General features: G+C 39.5%; 1 protein-coding gene across 1 annotated transcript in view; it reads right to left on the minus strand.

The window, feature by feature from the left end:
* The window catches only part of adcy2b (adenylate cyclase 2b (brain)), a 57,750-nt gene that overhangs the window by 29,143 nt on the left and 5,506 nt on the right, over positions 1-23,101 (minus strand). The window contains exons 2-5 of the mRNA XM_026942257.3: positions 20,871-21,068; positions 10,378-10,539; positions 6,310-6,459; positions 1,120-1,268 (exon numbers count right to left, since the gene is read on the minus strand). Coding sequence (XP_026798058.2) covers positions 1,120-1,268; positions 6,310-6,459; positions 10,378-10,539; positions 20,871-21,068 — 659 coding nt within the window. The remainder of the gene's footprint in view (positions 1-1,119; positions 1,269-6,309; positions 6,460-10,377; positions 10,540-20,870; positions 21,069-23,101) is intronic.

The following is a 23,101-nucleotide window of genomic DNA, read 5'->3' on the forward strand; positions in this document are numbered from 1 at the left end:
CATTTCACAGTCTATATATATAGTATTATTTCTGGTTGATTCCCACGTGATCTGTGCAGAAATCATGACGTACACATGATTGTCATGCAAACAATTCCATGTGTACTACAAACACTTCACTTTAATACAAACTGATTGTTCTGACCCTTATTATACTGTAAGTCCATGATTATTAGTAGGTCACATGACCATGCATCTAGGCTGTACTTATGCTAAGGATTCAATAATTAATTACACAATAATCAAGAAATTTTAAACATTGTTTGTTTTATTGTTCTGCATTTTAAACTCTACCAATACTTGGCTTTAATTTTAGAAGAAAAAGTGCAAACCCTCTTTTTCTACAGGATATAGCTTTTTAACACCATGTCAATTTGAGCAGGATATAGCTGGGTTTATTTCGACTGGTTATTTTATAGAAGATAAAATACAGTGTCATCTTTCTAGATGCATGAATGCACAGTCAGGACCTAATTACTGACATGATGGATGTAGACTGAAGCACCAGCGATACTCTTGTAATAATTACATTACTCCATGTAAAACTAATCCAGTTCAAATGGTTTGGGTGTGGCTTAATAATCATGTGAAATGTGGAGTAAAGCAGTGACTCTGCACTCAGACGCATAAAAAGCTCCTGAGAACGCCGTTGTGCTGTCTGCGGTCAGACCGAGCATCTGGGTCATCTCCCTGTTCCTGAAAAACAAGCACGAGGGCTGCTCATAATGACGAGTGCTGTGTCTTCAGCATGCTCTTACCATGATGAAAAACAGACTAAATCTTTGAAGCGCACAAAAATATTACTTCAGAAAAAAAGGAAAGCACTTTGTCCTTCCGCACAGTGAAAGTGATGAAAGTGTTTTATATGAGGATCTTTTCTTTTAGGGCTATTTGAGGAGTATAGAAAACTTTCTGCAGAACTCTTACATCTAGGCTACTTGTATTTGGGTTATTTAACTTTTTTGTCCTACTTGGTCTCAGCCGGATTTATTTAGCTGTGAGAAACACCTGTGTCTGTTCTATAAAGTCTACAGGAATAGTAGGCAATCTGTCAGCATGCAGAAATGTGGCTCAGTTAATCTAGTTATGTGTGTGTGTGTTGAGTAGTCTGAGTCCTACCTGACGTTGGTGTGTCTCTGTACATAGAGGTTGTGGAAGTTGTTGGTGTTTTCGGCCTGGCCGCTGTTTGGACCCTTGAGCCTGTGGATGATCTCAGCCTTCATCACGCGAGCGATGTGGGCGGGCAGCAGGGACAGTAAGAGACGCTCCTATTGGTCAGAGTGAAGAGGATGAAGACAAGCTTGGACAAAAGCAGCTGCTATTTATGATTTCATTTGCATTTAAGACAATAAATAAGATGTGATCACACTTTTTTCTTTAATTTTCTAACAATATGTTCATCTGCGAATTCACACTCACTAGCTAGTTCACCCTTGTGATATGACAGCTACCAACTGGGGAGAGTGAAGGCTAACACTTGCTTTCTCTGAGACACGTGAAGCGTAACACACTCAAGAAAGCCCTATCTGCCCTCTTCTTCATACATGATCTCACACATTCCTATGATTGGCTAGTGTCGCTGTGATTGACAGTGGAGGGAGAGTATGTCCCTCCCACACAGAGAACACAGATGATTTTTCTCTCTTGGACTCCAGATTCGAATTTGTGATCTCTTGATGATTTTGTGAATGCAACAAATACTTCAATTCTTCTAGTCTTATCACCTGAGTTAAATGTCGCTCATGGCATTTAAACGCTCTGTTCGCTCAGACCTGAAAGAATCGCTGCTAAATTCAGTCAGTTCTGTTCTGTTGGTTAAATTTACCATATTTTTATGAGGTCTTTTAATCATTTTAAAACTTTGTACAGTGGGAGTAAGCGCTCAGGTCACAGACATTTTGACAGCCAGTATCTAATTACACACTGAATTCATTAGGCTTATGTCCAATTCGCAATGGCATGTAGTTATCCAAAAACTTGATCAAAGCGTGGCATTCACTGTGCGAGGAAATCACACTTAGCTATCAAGGTTTTAGACGTCTTTATGCAAGATTTACTTAAATTATTTGTTAAACTGTCTCCTTTCCCAAAATGATCTTTGCAGGAAGACAGCCAAGACAAGGTTAAAGAGTAAGTAAAAATATTTTCACATTGTTTTTGTGAAACATATGTCTGTTTTCTTAAAGTAGAAGTGTGAAAGTATATTACTGGCAGAAAGAAAACAATTTCTTTGTCATTTTTGGCTGTTTGTCAGAATTCAGCTGCACTGAAATCTGACATGTTTTCTCCGGACTGCCTTACATTTAGGCTTATTTATGATGAAACTGATGTATTCAGTGTTGCCTGGACAAAACAGAAGCAGAAAAATAAATCAATCATCTAGTGAAATCACAGCAACACCGGCTCCAAATTGCTCTTCAAATTAGATACGTTAATAGGTAGCTGTGCTTGCTATTTGCTGTTTTGTATGGAGTCTTTGTTCTGTGCAGGTCAAACCATGAATGAGAGAGCACAAACAGACTGACCTACTGCATATTTTCATGGCATTTAAAACAAAGCACATAGACAAGCTCCATTAAAACATTGTTCTAAAAAAAAAAAATCCACTCAAACTCAGTGTGTGCGCTTTTATGACACAGGGACAGAGTTAACAAAAGAGGAAAAAGTGTCCTAACAACAGCTAATCACCTTGTTTATCATGGTCTCTTTAGTGAAAGTAAAGGGGTTTCATCGTCCCACAGAAATTGAATCGAAAATTAAGTAGAGAGAGAGAAAGAGAGAGAGAGAAAGAGAGAGAGAGAGAGAGTGTAAGAAGATAAAATATTCCAGTCTGTTTTGGATCACCTCCCCAATTTGTGTCTCAGGAGGAAATGAAGTAATTAAGCAGCCTGAGCTAAATCGAGCGAGAGCACAGTAAAACGGAGAAGTGTCTGGCTTTGCTGTCGCTGTTTAGTAAAAATACCATCACACACCAGCCACGCTGCAGCCCGGAGTGATGAGCGATGTACTGAGCGGAGAGCTGCCATCCATCTCAGTGGTAATTACAGTAAAACATAAAAGCATAGAGGGAAAAAAAGCAAAAGGCTACCTGTGTGTGTGTGTGTGTGTGTGTGTGTGTGTGTGTGTGTTTGTGTGTTTTAGAGTGAGAGAGATGGAAAACTGTAGATCATGATTGCACTGTGGAGAAGCCACTGGGAAGAATAATGAAATTACAGGTCTGTATACGCAGGTCTGGTTTGTGAAGCTTTTGGAATTATCTGGATTTTGGAAGCACCAACCAGCCAAAGTGCTGATAATCGTTTAGACGATATATTGTGATCTTTATCACATGATATTATGATGGGCACTTCAAATGATCTATTTATCTAAGCTCAGAAGCTTGTGAGCGACTGCAAGTAAATCCAGAATAGAATGAAATCATCTTCATTTTTTTTACTCCATCTTTTCACTCATTTTTTGTCATTGCGAGTTTTCACCCACTAACTAGCTCTCTTCAATTACATGACAACTAACAGCTGGGGAGGGTGAAGGCTAACACTTGTTTCCTCCGAGACACGTGAAGCCAGTCCTCCTGTTCATGCTGTGTCACAGGGTGGCGTAACAAAGCGCTGTCCGCCCTCTTCTGCATATGTGAGCTCATGGATGCCCATGATTGGCTAGTGTTGTTGTGATTGACAGGGGAGAGAGAGTACTGCCATTCCTTCACCCCAGAAAGCATGGCCAATTTTGCTCCCTTGGATGGCTGTGGCATGATAGAGATTTAAACTAGCAATCTCTCAACAACAAGGTGAACGCTTTTCTGTTGCGTCTTGATACTGTCGATGTTTTAACAGAATGTGTCTGTACTGAAGATTTTGCTCTTTACTGAAAGCAAACAATTAAGATCAGTCATTTATTAGGTTGTGTCGAGACAGAGGAATACTAGCACAACTAAAGCATTACAATCATTTTATTAATCATTAATTAACCTGCACATTTCCAGGAACAGTTATTAAATAGCTACTAAGGACAAGCAACTACAATATAAGGCAAGAATATGAGAACACAAAATAAAACACTAATATACTGCTAACGTGGCCAAATTGCTCTATTCACTACTTATTAATGTTTAACATGTGACCCCCCCCTCCCAATACTGTTTCCAAAAGTTATCCTGATATGAAAATATAATGTTGCTCCTGATAGTGGGGAATAGTAACACCAAATCTTATCAGCATTACCTCTTAGAAACTCTTTATTATCATGTGACACACAATAAAATCAACAAACAATGCCAACCTAACCAAGAGGAAGCTTTAAACCTCACACAGCTCGGGAAAGGAAGGATAGGGTGGGAGGAGGGGGGCAGAGCTATTTTTACCCAAAACAACTCTGAGTCCCACCCATTCAATGGATATTAGTAATTCTTTGTGTTTAACTGCATAAATGACTCATGCTCAACCTCCAAACCTTCACTACACTCTCTGAAAGGCAGAGTCCACTACCACGCTGTTTTTACTCCATCACACTAGTACACTTTTGTCAGGTTACATTTCTCAACGTGAGTAAGGAATAAAACAGCTGGAGGGTGTGCTGTTAAAGGAAAATATTACAATCCCCACATCCTGAAGTGGGTTATTCCTCTTATACCACAGCCATTTCCCAACTCTAACAATTTTTACTTTATTAAAGAATGACACATTGTACTTTTTATCCATTTATAGTTACATTTATGTTATAGCAGCCATAAACACTCGTTCCCTCACTAGCCTTATTTTCCTCTTTCTTGAAGTAAATAAGACAAAAAATAATGCAGCTTGTCATGTTACCATGAAACTGGAAATGTACAAGCTCCTCTGTCCTGAAGAACTTCCTGTGGTGGAAAACCTACTGCCTGTTACAAAACTGCTGACACTGGAGACTCCTTCCATAAATGTTAAATAAGAATCTTCTCACAGAAAACTTCATGTATCAGCAATTATCAACATTATTGTTAGGCTTAGATTATGTGGAGTCTCTACCATACATGTCTCTGTACACGACAGTGCTGCTGTTATAGAAAATTAATGAACACCTTCTGACCAATCAGAATCGGGAATTCGACAGTGCTGTTGAATAACAAATGTTAATTCATTAGAGACAACAATAAACCCCGTGTGTAAAGCACTCCTGTCCAGCATGATATAGAAATATGACAAACTCCATCAAACCTGGTTGAGCGTATTCAGAAACGTGCATCCCAAATCATCTTTGGCAGGGCGTACTTTACGTTACTTATCGAGATTTACTGAAAACTCTGTCACTGATCATTCTCCAACAGAGGAGAAACACATTCAGAGTACTTAATTCCACGTTCAGATACTGGCTGCTTCCCTTAAGGCCCAGACGTTATTCTGGTGAAACAGGAAGTACAATCAATTACAGATCCCCAAAATGAGGCCTGAGAAATACAGCAAATCACCTGTCCCATCCCTAATAAGAATCTGAAATGCACCATTTTTCTTTCATCTCTTATTTTTTTAAAATTGTGTTATTATTATCTTAGATTTATATACAAATTTTTGCTTGATTTTAATTGGATATATTTAAATGCTCATGTATTTAAGTTTTATCAAACTGCCATGTGAGTGCAGGAGTCAAAGTCATTTACAGCATTTGGCAGCTGTCCTTATCCAGAGCAACTTACATTTATCCAATTTATACAACTGAGCAGCTGAAGGTTAAAGGGCCCAACAGTGGCAGCTTGGCAGTGCTAGGATTCGAACTCACGACCTTCCAAGCAGAAGTCCAATATCTTAACCACTGAGCTACTCAGCAAAAATCTGACTACTACTACATTATGCAACCGAGTGCTAATTTTCATATTAACTAAATACATATTTGCATATTACACACACACATGCAAATATGTATATTGTATAGTTTGGTGGATGAAATGTCACTCAAAAAGTCACTCAGAAATGTCACTCAGAACTGCTTAAAATATTTTTAAAAACCCCAAGATCACTGTGAGGCTTTAACATTTATGAATCAGTGTGTGAAATTATGTGGATGTTTGCCAGTGACTTGGCGGATGGAAAACAAGTCACTGTGAGAAACTGGCTGATAAACATAACATCAGTAAGCAACATAATCACAGAAAACTGTTTCAATTAAACCAAAATTTCAGGCTGTGCTGTTATAGGAAACTAATAAACTTTGGGGAGGTGTGATGCACCGGCATGAAGTGGAGTTCCTTTACCACCCCAACGTAAAAAATATGTTTTTCACAGTGGATATTCTGAGCTCTACATGTAAGAAAATCTGTGTTGCATCCCATTTATTTCTTACCTGCTGATGTTTCTCAAATTCCAGTTTGATGGGTGACTTGATGCAGTTACACGTGTCCTGGTAGGTCTGTTTCAGAGCGAGATCCATCAGGTGCTTGTGATACGCGCCTGCCATGTTCCCACAGATAAATATGATGATGTTGGCCAGCATCTGTGAACAGAAAGGCAAAACAAAAGCAGGGTTTGGCTTTGTTATATTCTGATATATAATATTTTCTCGACTGGAAAGCTGTTTTTAGTATTGACATTATCAGCCCATGTGGGGATCTGTTGTGTTGGGTTATTGGGGTGAATCGAATTCATAAGATTAAAAAAAAAAAACGCAATCATTTACAAAAACATTAGCCATATAATACACCAGGATATCACTGTAGAAAGTGTAGATTTGGAAAAAAAAAAAAATCTCTGCAGTCGTCAGCACTTCAGACAGCTTAAGACGTCTAAAGCACATGGAATAAGGAGTCATTTTATGAATACATGCTTGGAGGAGAGCACCAACTGCCCAGTTCTGTATACGTGCCCCCCCCAGACACTCATGATTACATGGCATTGTTTGCATCAACAGGAAGATGGGAATGAACCTTCGGAACTGTGTCGTCTCTGGGAAATGAACGTGGGTGCCAGAGACAGGATGTAGCCAAGAACACCACTCAAGAGCGTCAATCATTTTAATTAGCCTCCAGGACCTCCGGCCATTATTACTCAGACACACATTATTAGCAAGTTAAACTGGTCCAGCAGCTGCAATTACACTGTTCTCTTCAACAATTAAGAGCACACAGAAGCAGGAGCTCCACTTTTGTTTTTAATTTTTTCCTGACAAAACAATGTTTGTCCTTTAATGGTCACATGTAGAAGATTTCTGTAGATAAAGACAGTCTGCTGGTTACTCTGCCGCTTAGTATTTCTTTCTCTTTCTCTGCAATCTTCTTCTTTAACTGTTTGATTGATGAACTAGCAGGGCGTATACTAGAGGTCTTCTCGGGTCCTAAAATCCATACCTGACCCGAATCGACCAGAATCACTTCTTACCCAAACCCGACGTGCATAAATACATTTTTTAAAAGAAAAACCCGACCCGAGACAGACCCGATGAAATTAGACCCGAGTCCGACCCGACCCGATGGCATTTATTTTCGAACTCGACTGGACCTGAACGTAAACAGCATTGACGTGTGCACAGCCTGCAGCCCTGCAGTCAGTCAGGATAAAAATCCACCTGTTCTGCTGACTGATTTGGCCGCTGCTCCATTACTTTCATTTATTTATTTACTTATTTGTTATTACTTTATAGTTTTGCCTGTCTGTTGGATACAAGTTATTTCTGATTTCGGCTTTAAATTGCCAATTTCAATTGTTTATTGTAAATAGACACTCCGTTAAAGGGATCAGGTCTGATCGGGTCCATTTGGAAAAAGCACATTTATTTTAAATTACCCAAGACCTGAGGCAACTAATACCGAACCTGATCCGTGTCCGAGGCACTTGTCGAAGTTTTGGACCCGAACCCGCTCGGTTCTCGGGTCGAACCTCGGGTTTTCGGATCCAAGTGGACCCGTGAAGACCTCTAGCGTATACATCCTGATCACCAAGAATTTGAACTGTAAGACAGACAACAGTCTCTAGAGTATACATAGAGTGGTTAAAAAAAAAAAAAAACATCCAGTGAGCATCAGTTCTGTGGGCAGAAATGCCTTGTTGATGATAGAGATCGGAAGAGAATGGCCAGGAAGGCTACAGTAACTCAACCACTTTACAACCGTGGTGAGCTGAAAAGCATCTCACAATGCTAAACATGTCAAACCTTGCAGAAAAGCACAGGAGAAGACCACATCAGGTTCCACTCCTGTCAGCCAAGAACAGGAATCGGAGGCTACAGAGGACACAGACTCACCGAAACTGGACAGTTAAAGACTGGTAAAAGACCAGGTGATATTTAGTGTGTAATCAGGTCTTTCCTGGCAATGAGGCCTCTGGCTTCTTAGGAACACCCTTACTAAAGAAAAACAGTGTGTTTATCAGTCACGGCAGAACTCCTTTAATAAGTCAGTCTGCTAGCTGTAATTACTGATCGGTGGCTGTTAAAGACAGAAGACAGATCCAGGCCAGTGAGGAGAGCTGGCTTAATTAGAAATCACACGCTCCTAGAATCACACTGCTGACTCATCACTAGTGCTCATCAGGCTCAGGACTGCATCCATACAGTGCATAAAGCCATATCTTCCATCTTGAGTTTTAGGGGCTAAAAACAGAAGCTCAGAATCTGTTCATTTTTTTTGTGAAGTCTTCTAGAAAACAGGAGGTGAAAGATCAAAGTGTCTTTGGGACCATTGTAGAAGTGCATTAGAAGAGAGAGGACACTCTCTAATTAGTTATTTTAACAATAATGAAGCTTACCACAGAGAGAGATGTGAAAAATATTGCAGCCCACAAGGTAAAAAATACAAGTGCAAAATCATCGTTAGCTGAGACCAATTAATCTAAAAATGGCTTCTTTCAATAGAAGAGCAGAGTGACTGACTGACTAATCAGCTAAAACAGCGTGAGAACAGGCACATGGCAGTTCCTCACAAATAAAAGTGGGAGTAAATGGACCAAACGCACCACGAGGATTTTGTTCACTTTCAAGGCAGGGTTGACACGACATAAAGGGCTCTTAATAAAGAAATAAAGTGCAGCGTGCCGTTTTGAGCTTAATGGAGAACCGGTGGTTCGTTCTTGTTGAATCGCGCAGGCCGAGTTGCTATGGTAACTGGGCTGGTGATTAACCTCTGGTTAAAACAATCATTTTCCAAAAAGCTCTCATTTGCTCACTGCATGGTGCAATTCTCTGGAAATGTGAAGGGACATTTTTATGTGTTGTACATACATGTGCTGATATGTTCTTGCTTTTCAGAGGCACGCTTCAGGAAAATGAGCAAAACTGGATATATCACAGAATGCCATTTTTGCACCCCAGTCATACATTTTTTTCTTGCAGATACATCATTTTTATGTAACTGGAAAATCGTGTTAGAATAAGTGGGCCACCGTTTGATGATCCCAGTGCCAATAATTCTCGAATTGGCTGTGTCCGGATGGTGTGATGATAAAGTTGGCTAGAACATCAGGACATGTATGTAGAGCTCAGGCTGAAATGGGCTGGAGTATGTCATGCCTCAGGGTTTCTCCGTGTCTGTGAGGTGCTGTGAAACAGACGCAGTGTGTTATAAAGCAGGGGAAGCCGTCTGGCCTGCGCTCGGTTCTGGCAGACAGGCCTCATCCGGGGAAACATGCCCAATGCATGATGCCACATCACAATGCCGACTCTACAACAAAGACAAGACCATTTTATTGTATCTCATCCATATTCATTTCATTCATTTATGTGCTTTCTTTTAATTGAGAAAAATGTTGTTATGTAGTGAGATAATTACAGTATTAGGGGGCATGGTGGCTCAGTGGTTAGTATGGTTGCCTCACACCTGCAGGGTTGGGGGTTTGATTCCTGCCTCTGCCCTGTGTGTATGGAACTTGTGTGTTCTCCCCGTGCTTTGGGGGTTTCCTCCCTCAGTTGAAAGATGTGTTGTAGGCATCTCTAAATTGTGTGTGTAACACATGGGTAGGAAATGAAGGCTATTTATGTAGATGAGCTTTAATGGAGGTCTCTTCTTACAGTAAATTGCCAACTTCCTTGTTCTATATAAACACAATAACAAGTAGAATGATAAACTGTGTCAAGAGGGTTATGTACGGTGAAAGCAGCATGCCTGCAAACTGCAGTCAAGAGCACAATGAACCATGGCAGCTTTGCAGCAAAGTCACTTTTTATGGTCGTCCCATTTATACACACAGTAAGATAAAAAATGAGTTTCCAGGATCATAGCATAATATATAAAACAACACACAGCACTTCACTGAAGCAGAAACCGCTCTCTGTGCCTTTTTTGAGTTTTATAGGCCAAACTATGTCCTATTTCCAACTTTCCCCTGCTTGCATCTGTGTTGCTGTCCAATGAACAAAAATAGCCAAGAAAGGACGCTTGCAACACACAGACCAAAAAAACCCCACACAAACAAAAAGGCTCACCTGCCAGACGAGTGGCTCGGCATGCCGTGTTGTGTTTGAGAGGCAGACGCTGAGGACCAGAGTGTGGGAGGAGGATGTGAGGATGCTGGCGATGATGGCGTCCCGCATGGAGAAGGGTAGCATGGTGTAAACCACAAACACTATGAACAGAAAGAAAGAGACCTGCAATGGAGCAGAGGGGAGAGAGAGAGAGAGAGAGAGAGAGAGATTAAAGTTTGTAATATAAACTTTCCCATTTCCCCTTGAGGTTTGATAGGTATATTGATAAAATAAAATTGCAGATACCCCGAAGAGGATGTGATTATTGGTGCAAACAGTCACAGTAATTCAACTCATTTATGTTTATGTGTATAAGACGTACACTATGTGTATAGACTTTTCCAGCTTTACAGAAATCTGGATGTAGATTTAGATCCCTAATGAGCAAACCAGAGGTGACAGCAGTGAGGAAAAACTCCCTGAAACAACATGAGGTAGAAACTTTGAGAGATTCAAAATGGAGCCCATCCTCTTCTGGGTGACAGCAGATTATACATCATTATTCTTTTTCTATAAAGACAAACAGTACTAAGTGTGTTGAAATCATGGACAGTATGAACATATACACTATATTACCAAAAGTATTCGGTCACCCATCCAAATGATCAGAATCAGGTGTCCTAATCACTTGGCCTGGCCACAGGTGTATAAAATCAAGCACTTAGGCATGCAGACTGTTTTTACAAACATTTGTGAAAGAATGGGCCGCTCTCAGGAGCTCAGTGAATTCCAGCGTGGAACTGTCATAGGATGCCACCTGTGCAACAAATCCAGTCGTGAAATTTCCTCGCTCCTAAATATTCCACAGTCAACTGTCAGCTGTATCATAACAAAATGGAAGAGTTTGGGAACAACAGCAACTCAGCCACGAAGTGGTAGGCCACGTAAACTGACGGAGAGGGGTCAGCGGATGCTGAAGCGCATAGTGCAAAGAGGTCGTCGACTTTCTTCACAGTCAATTGCTACAGAGCTCCAAACTTCATGTGACCTTCAGATTAGCCCAAGTACAGTACGCAGAGAGCTTCATGGAATGGGTTTCCATGGCCGAGCAGCTGCATCCAAGCCACACATCACCAAGTGCAATGCAAAGCGTCGGATGCAGTGGTGTAAAGCACGCCGCCACTGGACTCTAGAGCAGTGGAGACGCGTTCTCTGGAGTGAGGAATCACGCTTTTCCATCTGGCAATCTGATGGATGAGTCTGGGTTTGGAGGTTGCCAGGAGAACGGTACATTTCGGACTGCATTGTGCCGAGTGTGAAATTTGGTGGAGGAGGAATTATGGTGTGTGGTTGTTTTTCAGGAGTTGGGCTTGGCCCCTTAGTTCCAGTGAAAGGAACTTTGAATGCTTCAGGATACCAAAACATTTTGGACAATTCCATGCTCCCAACCTTGTGGGAACAGTTTGGAGCGGGCCCCTTCCTCTTCCAACATGACTGTGCACCAGTGCACAAAGCAAGGTCCATAAAGACATGGATGACAGAGTCTGGTGTGGATGAACTTGACTGGCCTGCACAGAGTCCTGACCTGAACCCGACAGAACACCTTTGCGATGAATTAGAGCGGAGACTGAGAGCCAGGCCTTCTCGACCAACATCAGTGTGTGACCTCACCAATGCGCTTTTGGAAGAATGGTCAAAAATTCCTATAAACACACTCCTCAACCTTGTGGACAGCCTTCCCAGAAGAGTTGAAGCTGTAATAGCTGCAAAAGGTGGACCGACATCATATTGCACCCTATGGGTTAGGAATGGGATGGCACTGAAGTTCATATGTGAGTCAAGGCAGGTGACCGAATACTTTTGGTAATATAGTGTATGTTGAATAAGAGTCCTGGAATGTGCACAGGACAGTCTTTATGATTACAGCAGCAGTTCTTAGGTATAAATCTACCAATCTACAAATCATCCAGGTGCGATTATCCAAAAGCAAGCATGAAGATGCTTTCACATATGCAGTGTTAGTCTGTTTGAATTGAACCCTTGTGTTCCCTATTTGTGCTGTTGGCTTATGCAAAAAAATCTAACTTGAGTGCAGACCAAAACAACCAGTCTATGATTGTGTGAGCGAGGTAGTCTTGATTCTATTACAGTGAGAAAGTGATTCAACTCTGAATCGACTTGACTGCAGGAAGTAGAGCAAACTACCGTCTGTCCTTTGACACAAACTGAGCGCTGCAGAAATGTGAACAAAAAGAGGAAATAAATGCGATAACCTCATTATTTATATAATTATCTAGTAATTTATTGAGCATCATCTCCATTGTTCTCCGTGCTCTGTGATTTTTGTGATTTCTACACACACTTGGTAAAAGATAGTTTGTTTTTCAGTCGCTGTATTTCTGATCAGATAATAAAGGTATGTTTTCAGCCCTACACACTGCTCAACCAATGTTTTTTTTTGCTTTTTGGTTATTTAATTATGTGTGAAACTAAACAAAATGGCAAACGAATCAAAAATATCATTTTCCTGAGCACCTTCAGGCATTCACTGTCACACGGTCAGAAAGGAAGTCAAAGGCTCTTCTAGGTTTCAAATGCGGTGACTTTAAAAATTAAAGCCTCTATACACACAACTTTGAAGTGAATCCTATTTGCTGTCTTTTTACACTGGTTGTTTTGCTGTAGTTGTTTGCACTGGGTGGTAGATGCTGAAAGCTCACACATGCTTCACGCAGGAAAGATGCACCTGCTGCCTTTCTCCAGATTACAAAACAATGCTGGAGCAGAACTTTCCTGAACAACTGATACATGAATCTTGGGCACATTGCCACACTGACCGCTCATAAACCCAGTCATCATTGCCATTTTGTTGCAGTTAGAACACAGGACTTCATCTCAAGGTTAGCTGGGTGCAATGCATAATCTCCCGCTTTGAATTGAAACGCACGGCCAATTTCAGCCTGTCTTTTTGGGCGAGAGAGATGGAGAGTGACGACCCAATTCAGCTGCTTCTGCTATAATCACCTCTTTTGACTGGGCCCATCCTTCACTGATTCACTCAGTATCGCTAGCACAGGCATGGCTCTGGTTATTTATTTAGAGTTTTTACTGAATAGGGAAATGATGAGCCATCAGGAGGAGCACAAATAAACCAGGTTTGATCATCTGCCAAATGCACAGTGCAGTAAATCAATAAACTGAGATGCAGAGACAGTCTCATTATTGAGAGCTCGCCTTATTGAGACACACACTGTGCTTATTGATATACGAAAGTTACAGAAAAATAGATGTTGTTTGAAAATAGAGGTCCCTTCCATTATTCCTGTGGAATGGCAGGCAGTACGGTTTCTGACTCACCTAACGCAATCTCCTGCAATGACTGTATAAAATATCACCAAGAGATAGAGTAAGAAAACAATATGCATACAGGAAGCTGAAAATGATGGAGAAGTAAAAGACAGCTTGAAATATGTTATAATGTAAAAAATAAAAATGTATACACTGTAAAACTATTTTTAAAACCTCTTAAAACTTTGAAGTGTAAATGTTCAGGATTAAACTTAAGGGGAAGGAAGGAAGGAAGAAAGAAAGAAAGAAAGAAAGAAAGAAACGTCTTTTTAATGAAATAGAAATAAATATAAAGTTAAGAAACAAGTGAAGATGGAAGCAACCATCATTTCCTATAAAATTAAGATGAACAAACAAACAAACAAAAAAATAAAAGTTGCATACAATTTTGTTTTTTTGTTAAATAGAAAAAATAACAAACAAATAAAGACTGAAGCAACATGTATTTTCCCATAAAACTAAGAGAAAGAAAGAAAGAAAGAAATTTAAAAGAGAAATAAATAAAAATTATAAACAAGTAAAGAATGAAGTAAGTAATTTGCTATAAAATATAGATAGATAGATAGATAGATAGAAGGTGCATGAAATTTTTCTCTTTTTAAATAGAAAACTATAACAAACAATTAAAGACTGAAGCATCATTCATTTCCTATGAAAATTAAGAGAAAGAAAGAAAGAAAGAAAGCAGTGTGTGTGTTAATCGAGTCTTTGGGGAGTTAATGGCCTCACACGGATGACAGACAGGCTGTTCAGAAGTTCTGTTAGGTGAATTAACATGAAGTTGTATCTTTGCGGTAAAAAGATACTTGGCTCATTTTTTTTTTTGCCCCGAGGTGAATGTGTTAAAATATGACTCATCTAATCTAAGTCCTTGTGCAGACTGTGTAAAATATTACAGCAGTTTTTCAACTTTAGAGCTGTAATATTAGCCATGAATGTTTTCACATATGGAAAAGTATTCATTAAATATAAAACACATGGACTAGGGTAATTCCTCAGTGCAACAGCATTTTATATCTGATATAAACATTCACACATTCAGTTCCTCTCTAGACGATGATCAGTTGGTGTAAATGTACTGAAAGACATTAATCAGAGTAGATGGGAAGATCGCCGTCTCAAAATATCATGAATTCTGTCTAGTAATGTCATCAAATATTAAAAGAATGAGTATAATTTTAGCTCATTATTAATGAAGGCCTGAGGAGTGTTATGAAACTTAATCAGAGATAAAAGTGTCTGACTGTGAAGCGTCCTATTTTTGGTCTGAGAAGAAGAGAGTAATGAGAGTTGAAGAAGAATAGTAGTGTCAGTTGTAAAATACAGTTCTTATTATAGATATAAATGCACAATGGATCAGTAATGTTTCTAAGAAAGACTGAGATCAGATCTTGGAAAGGTGTGGACACAGTGTGGATATATCGTCTGCTTTCAGAACATTACTGACTGATTTAGAAGATTTAGGAGATTTAGGAGATTTCGGAGATTTAGAATGTAAACATTTGAAATGTGTAAATCGTGGAGGATTATTGGAAAATCAGTTCGTTATTAAGGAAGTTTATGAAGCATAAGATCATTAGCTGCTCAGTCTGAAGGGAAGAGTTATGATAATGATAAACACTCTCTAATGTGTGTGTGATCTGGAGGATAAACGGTCGCTGTGCCCAATGGTGCAAACAGAAATAAAGTAGGCACTTCTTTAAAATCATACTGAATGTAATTTTTCTGATCAAATTATCCCAAATATTAAAAATGTGACCAAACCTAATGTAAATAAGTAAGGAATAAAAGCCAGAAGGCAACCATAAGAAGAATTAGAATTTTAACACTTCTTCCCTCTCTCTTTCTTTCCATCCTTTCCACTGCTGCCTATCAATCTTTCACACCTTGTATATAATGATCTAATGCCACTGTAAGGGGATGCATTGATTAGAGAATTATTCTAACTGAAAGAAGTAAAAAGGGCCTTTGGGGTTTGTGTATGTTTACATGTTCAGCTTTGTTCCTGACTGATTGGAGTACAGTGGGTCGGATCCACTTTCCATGCTTCTGTTGATTAAAGGGTTTGATTATGGCCTCTTTTTTAAAACAACATGAAAAAGCCCTTCAGCTTTCTCTAAGTGACTCTAATGGAGATGAGCTGCCTGGAGTAAATGTTTCCTACAGCACAGAGCTGTGGTCTGCACACCTAGGTCCTGTCATCTTTGCTGGTGCAATGAAATTATGAAGAGTGACAACATGAAAAGCTGAAGTATTGCCTGTAGGTTGATTATGGCTCAACTTGTGTAGCAAGCAGTCAATCAAAGTCAAGCAAGGCTGGGGTCATATTTGCTTTTAACTTTGATGGCTGTCGTGTGTATGCGTCGTTCATTTGGCAGGTCAATTGCCCATAATTAGCGTATTGCCTGTGAATGTTACAACAGCAGAGTAAATGGCGGAGGAAGTATGTGAAACAACGTGATGGTCTTTCTCATCGTCAATTTCTCTCATGGGCAGGACGAGAGAAATGCACTCTCACTAATTGCAACGAGATTGGTTTAATAGCCTAACATTTACACTGCGCCACTACCACTATTGCCTCCTCAGAGAAAAGTATTCCAGAGCTGATGATGTGTTTTATATTTATTGCACAGAAGAAGAATTTCCTAAAGACGGACTAACAGATGGACTGACTGTCACTGATGGCAAAAATCTTAGATAGCCAGAAAATGGCTTTGGGTTTCTGAACACTGATGAGTATCTAACATGTCTATATGGCAACCAGGACAGAAGCTATTATAAGGTAAGAAAAAATACACTATATGGCCAAAGGTTTGTAGACACCTGACCATCACACACATATGTGCTATTCTGAACATCCCAGATTTATTCTCTCCTTTACTGTTATAATAACCTACTGGGAAGGCTTTCCACTAGAGTTTGGACCATGGCTGTGGGGATTAGTGATCATTCAGCCACAAGAGCATTAGTGAGGTCAGGTACTGATGTTGGTGAGGAGGTCTGGGGTGCAGTCGATGTTCCAGTTCATCCCAAAGGTGTTCAGGGGGTTGAAGTCAGGGCTCTGTGCAGGACACTTGAGTTCTTCCACTCCAACTTTGGGAAACCATGTCTTCATGGAGCTTGAATTGTGCACAGGGACATTGTCATGCTGGAACAAGTTTGGGCCTCTTAGTTCCAGTGAAGGGAAATTACAATGCTACAGCATAAAAAGACATCCTATACAATTGTGTGCTTCCAACTTTGTAGCAAAAATTTGATGAAGAAACACATATGGGTGTGATGGTCAATTGTCCACGTACTTTTGGCCAAATAGTGTATTTCAGGTTACAGTGTACTGCAGGTTACAATGATAATTCCATCTAAATCCTACAGACTTTCAACCACTCATTCTTGAGATTATCATGCTAACAAGAATTTATGACCAAGTGGTGGAGGCATAAGAAATGGTTAGTGTTGGCAAATTGGTGTTGTATCATGTCAGGCTGTATTATACTACCCTGTTGTTGATTATTTCCCTTTAACAGCATGTCTCTCCATAATTCCTTAATTAATCTTCCACATGTATGAAAGATTCGCAGATGAGTATCTGAACAATGCTGAACACATATTCATAGTCTTGGGTCAGGTATAACCCCAGTTTAAAATAGTCATTTTCTTTAGCCTGTGCATCATTCTGGAGTATGAATTTATGTAAAACATCCATATTTATCCTTTCAAACATTATCTTCTGAATAGAACTCTATAAGCAATTTTCAAAAAGTAACAAAGAAAATGAGGAACATTTTGGGCTTACATAAACAGCCTCTTCTGAATTTCCTCAACACCAGTGGCTCTAAGTGTAGAAGGATTAAGATCGAATGAACCTCTGACTGTTCCACGAACTCTTACTAACAACAACTCATGTCTAAAGGATCTAGAGGTCATTGTGATTATTAGACCTCTACCTCAGTCCTCGTCCTTGCTGAGCATAAACACACAGGCAACTGGGGCCACTCAGGTGAGCTGACTGAGCCACAATTGCCTCACCATTGTGTTTCTGCCTTCATACTGACTTGCCAACGGAGGTGTCGCAATTTCTTCCATTATGTCATTTCGTTTCCAACATAAATGCTAAAACCTCTTGAATGGCGGTAAATATCCCCTGTGAACAAAAAGCACAGCTTCCAGGTGCCGGCTGTGATAAGCTAAAGAGCTCACTAAGGGCTATGTGAGCACCACGGCACTTCAGTGTGCCACCTGATGAAGCTGGCTTACTTTGAATGCAGTGTGTGCTTAATGGAGTGAGGAGAAAAAGAGTGAGTTTGGTGATAAAGGGTTAGAGAAAGGAGCAGTGAGAGAAGACGTTAATGGAGCTTCTTAATAATGCAGTACCAACAGGTATTAATATTCCTGCAGGGTGAGAGAGGGAGACAGAGAGAGAGAGAGAGAGAGAGAGAGAGAGAGAGAAATAGAGGAAGGGGAGAAGCAAATGAAAAGATAAAATTAGATGTGATGTGAAAGATGTACCTGATTTAAGTACATCTGGAAAATTAGAATGATTCGTCACTCTTTCCCTGAACAACCATCATATAATCATGAGTAAGAAACTCCTTCATAAAAAAAAAAAGATTGCACACTGTCAGGTTTTAAAAAGGACATTAACCCAATTCAAGGCACTTGTAGCACTGAAAGACAGTGGCACATGGAGATTAACATCACCGATAACAACCATGTGGCATCATTCTGTTTTAATTCTGATCTATAACACCCAAAGAACGGCTCGAATTTATATTCAAATGAGAACACTGCCATGGTATAAGATCATAATCAATGCTCGTCACACATAATAAGAGCTGGTGCCTGTTTATAGTCAAACAAGCTGATTACCCAGAGCAATGCTTTATCTAGGAGGGTAAAATGTACCAAAATATTCACCTGTTCACCTATTGATCACAGAATAGTTTAAAACAGCTAGGAAATGAGTCAGTCATAGCCTTGGCCTCACTTTAGCTAATTCTGAACCTGGCTACTGCTTTCAATTACACAATATAATTGTTAGCCTAATGTTGTCTAATTTGTGAGCAAACGTGAACAAATGTTTTATGTCCACAATAGCTAGTCTAACATTAGTTAGCTTGCTAGTACTTTGTCTTAATTACTAAACCTTAGAGGACTTGGCTAAATACTCAAAACAACCAGCTAGCTAAGATTACTAGCAAGCTTCCAACAAAGCTTAGCTACTGGGTGATTTCATTCATGCAGTGTGCACTGATATTACATCATAACCTACGTGCATTTTTCAGATGCAATTTATTAAAATCTACAGCACTCCTCTACAAAAAATAGCAATTTTGCTAGTCCCAGCCCCCTATAACTACACTTCACCATCAAATATAATCATTAAAATACTTCAAAAATCTTAGTTTTGCATTAATGTGTGAATCCATTTAACATTTCAGGTTTACAGACTAGGATGATTACACTGCCAACAAGTCTAATCCTTCTTGTGACCAATTTGTGGGGAGGAAGCTACTGTTGAAATACTACTTCAGACACTTGACCTTGCTGTGACCTTGACCCTGTTTGGATGAATTCCAAAATCCAACCAGTTCATCTGCTGGTTAAAATGATAACCCTATATAAATCCTACAAACATTCAACCACTCGTTTCTGAGAATGAGCACTAAGGATAATCTCGGACATAACACCTAGTGGGTGAAGGCATAAAAATGTACATTTTAGTTCACGTACATTCACATAACTCTGTTACCCGAACACATTCACTCCTGTGGAATATCTGGAATATTCCACAAGTCATGTATTCATGTTCTAACAGGAAGTATCCAAGTTTCCTGAAGATCACGAGAAGAAGAAAAGTTCTCTCAGTCTTTTTTCTTTATTTTCAGTGATATGTGAAGCTGACTGATGAGGTCACTTTTTTCATGGACGCTATATATCCACATTTTGTGTATTTGCTAATTCAATGCTAAAAACCCTCTATATTAGTAAATGTATTTAAAAGCCTGTCACCAAAGGGCTAAATGGCACCCTAATCATGGGAACACTTTATTGTTGCTGAATAAAGACGTGTCATTCGGTTACACTATTTCTGTGCCATGTTCGAGCGTGCTAATAGCAGGACAGTGTGGCCAGGACTTTCACAATGGTGCAAATAGATTCTGAAAAAAAATAAAATAAAAAATCCAGTGTCATGTGCTGATGCAAATAAAAAGAAGCGGTGCACATTGATAGACTTTTGGGAACCTAGAGTATTTGAGTGACCATGTCAAAAAGTGTTTGGTGTGTTATTTTAGTGTCAAATCACACACAGGAAATCTTGCAGGGATTTTTTTTTATAGCCCACGTAATGATTGCTACAGTATATGATTTGTGTGTATGGATATTGGGTATTGCCTTTGTGTTTCACTCCTCAGTGCCAGAGTTGCGTGCACCGACCCTGTGTGGGGGGAAAAAAAACAGATTTATAGCATCTAAAAAGAATCCAGAGCAGAAGGTGACAGTTTTCCTGTGTAGTGTTCCTCATCTACTGATTCAGAATCACATTGTGTATGTACCTCCATGTACAGACATTCATTTCGGATATACCGTAAGTCACCTCCATTCCATTAGATGAGTCACATTCACTCAGAGTCATGTTCACACCTGAATAAAACTCCTTAATTTACAGCTATATATAGTAATTAATGTTCATTTTTTCAGTTTATTAATTCCACGTAAACATGCACTGCAACTCGAGCATGATGAAATGTGCAGCTAAAAGTGTTCGGTGCTTATGTGGGGCTGGTAACAGCTAAATGAGTAGCTGCAAAATGAAGAGGCAGTATGGAGCGGAGAGCGTACCGAGGGGGCATCAGAGAGGCTGAGAGCATGAGCGAGAGTGAAATAGCAACAGTGTGATTTTAGTTTTTATAATTACAGTAATATAGTACATGCAGCCATGTGTAATGTGTAATCCTGAACCACTTTAGTTATACTCATGGATCCACAATATGTTAGAATTCGTGAATCACTGTGACTGGAAAATACATGTGTGAAAACTGACCAATAAAGACTTCAATCCACTAGCCAACTGGATAAACCGTGACTTCTGATTTGATTTGATGTCGATATGCATGTAACGACAGATAAAGTGAGAAAGGCATGTCGCTCCATCTCTCCGGTCTCACCTGGTCCCATGGACAGACGATCCCTCCGGAGAACATGAAGAGGTAACCCATGGCAACCAGGCAGCCCCAGATGAGCAACGAGAAGAGACGGAGGAGCTTCTTGAAGACAGACTCGATGCAGACGAGGATGAAGATGGTGAGGAAGATGGCCAGTGTAGTGGGCACAGTGATGAGGAAGGCTACGTGGTCTTCCATGGCCTGGAGGGAGGGAGAGAGAGAGAGAGAGAGAGAGAGAAAGAGAGAAAGAGAGAGAGAGGAAAAAGTTAACAAGGCAGCGTAAATGAAGATCTTTCGGGTGATAAGGCCAGGTAAAGGGCTGTATTTGATTGCAAACTCCTAAAAAAAAGTACCTGATAGGGTTTGGGTAATTAAAGAAATATTAACATGGGAAATTGAATACTTTTTTCAAATTAAATATTGATAACACTTTACACTGAAGGTCACATACAGTACATTCTTGGAAACATTAGTGTAAAAAATAAGAAAGCACTAATTAAAGCTGTTAATGATGCTAAATACCTGCTTTTTCACTACTTATATGCATTTAGCTATACGGTAAAGTCTAAGTGTAATCCCCTTATACTGAAGTGTTCTGCATATGAATTTAATATAAAGATGTGAAGAGATATAATGAGAAATAAAATAAACACATTCAAGACACAATATAAAAATGAATATTATAAAAGTGGAATATTTAATGCACATGGACACTTTTTAGACAAAGTAACTAAATAAAATGCCAACAAAGCACAGAACCACCAAGAACTGTAAACACTATAAGAATTGAAACATAGCTGAACTACAAACCTTACCTATTAGTTTCACTGTATTTACTGAAAAATGAGATGAATAACGGAATAATAAGCAGAGTTTAAGGATTTAACCCTGTGGAATTCACAGTGATCACAATCTCAATAAAAAAAAAAAACTCAATAATTTTTTCCTAGAGTGACTGTGTATGATGTACTAGATTCCTGTGACTTTAGCAGAAAAAAGCAATTAATCCAAATCCAAACATGTTTTTGATTGGATTAGTACACTGCATACTTTGCTGAACTAATCAACTCTTGAGTATCACTTCATCAGGTCATTGTTGCTATCCACTAGTTACTGGGAATGATCTAGCTGCAATCAACTGCAAAAGAGAAAAACAGCTCAATAAAATATGTAAAAGCATTCTAAACTGTGAGATAAAATATGAAGGTAATAAAAAGAAAGCCCAGAAATGCTTTGAAGTCCAGAGGGTTAGGACAGGATTTACTGCGCGATGCTGAGGATCAATACTGGTGTAAGCCCTAATAGAAAAGCGTAAAACCATTCCACGGCTTGGGCTGGAAGCATACAGACACCCAGGAGGCAGGAGAGCAGGTGTATGAAACATCCAGAGGCCAACCTGACCTTTACACCCTTTCTCTCTTTTCATGTCACTTCCTCTTTCTTCTGTCAGTGTGTGGGTTAAAATACACAAAGTTTTCTCCTCAAGAGGAATATATCACTACAGCATGAGACAGCGGGTCTCTGAGAAAGAAAAACAAAGCTACACTGAATCATATCACAAAATCTTTAAATATGACATTATTAATTAATAGTTAATTCAAACATCACAATGGGGTTGTTGGTGCCAGATGGACTGGTTTCAGAAACCACTGATCTCCTGGGATTTTTACGCACAACCGACTCTAGAGTTTACACAGAATGGTGCGTAAAACAAAAACCATCCAGTGAGCGACAGTGGATGGAAACGCCTTTTGATAAGAGAGGTCAGAGGAAAATGGCCAGACTGTTTCGACTGTTTCGACAACAAGGCTGCGGTAACTCAAATAACCACTCTTTACAACCAGGGTGAGCAGAAAAGCATCTCAAAATGCACACTGTGCTGATGCCACATAATTGGCTGATTGGATAATTGCATGAATGACCAGGTGTAATAAAATGGTCAGTGAATGTAGAGATCTATTAGATGTTTATTTCAATGCTTGCCATCTTCTCATTCATATATCATTATATTAGTCCTTCTTTTATTTCTTTTTTTAAGTGTCACTTCCTTTTTGTTCCATCATATTACATTTGACAGCAAAGAAAAAATGATCTGCTCCTTCATTCAGCTTTTTCTATTCCCTGATTTTTTTCTGGTTTAAAAACAAGGGCTTGTGTTTATAGGTGTTGGTCTAGATGCTAGTGAAAAATTCTGACAAACAGCCCTCGGTGATTTCCTCAGCTATGAGCCTATG

The sequence above is a fragment of the Pangasianodon hypophthalmus genome, chromosome 29 (genome assembly GCF_027358585.1).
Source record: "Pangasianodon hypophthalmus isolate fPanHyp1 chromosome 29, fPanHyp1.pri, whole genome shotgun sequence".
NCBI lineage: Eukaryota > Metazoa > Chordata > Actinopteri > Siluriformes > Pangasiidae > Pangasianodon > Pangasianodon hypophthalmus.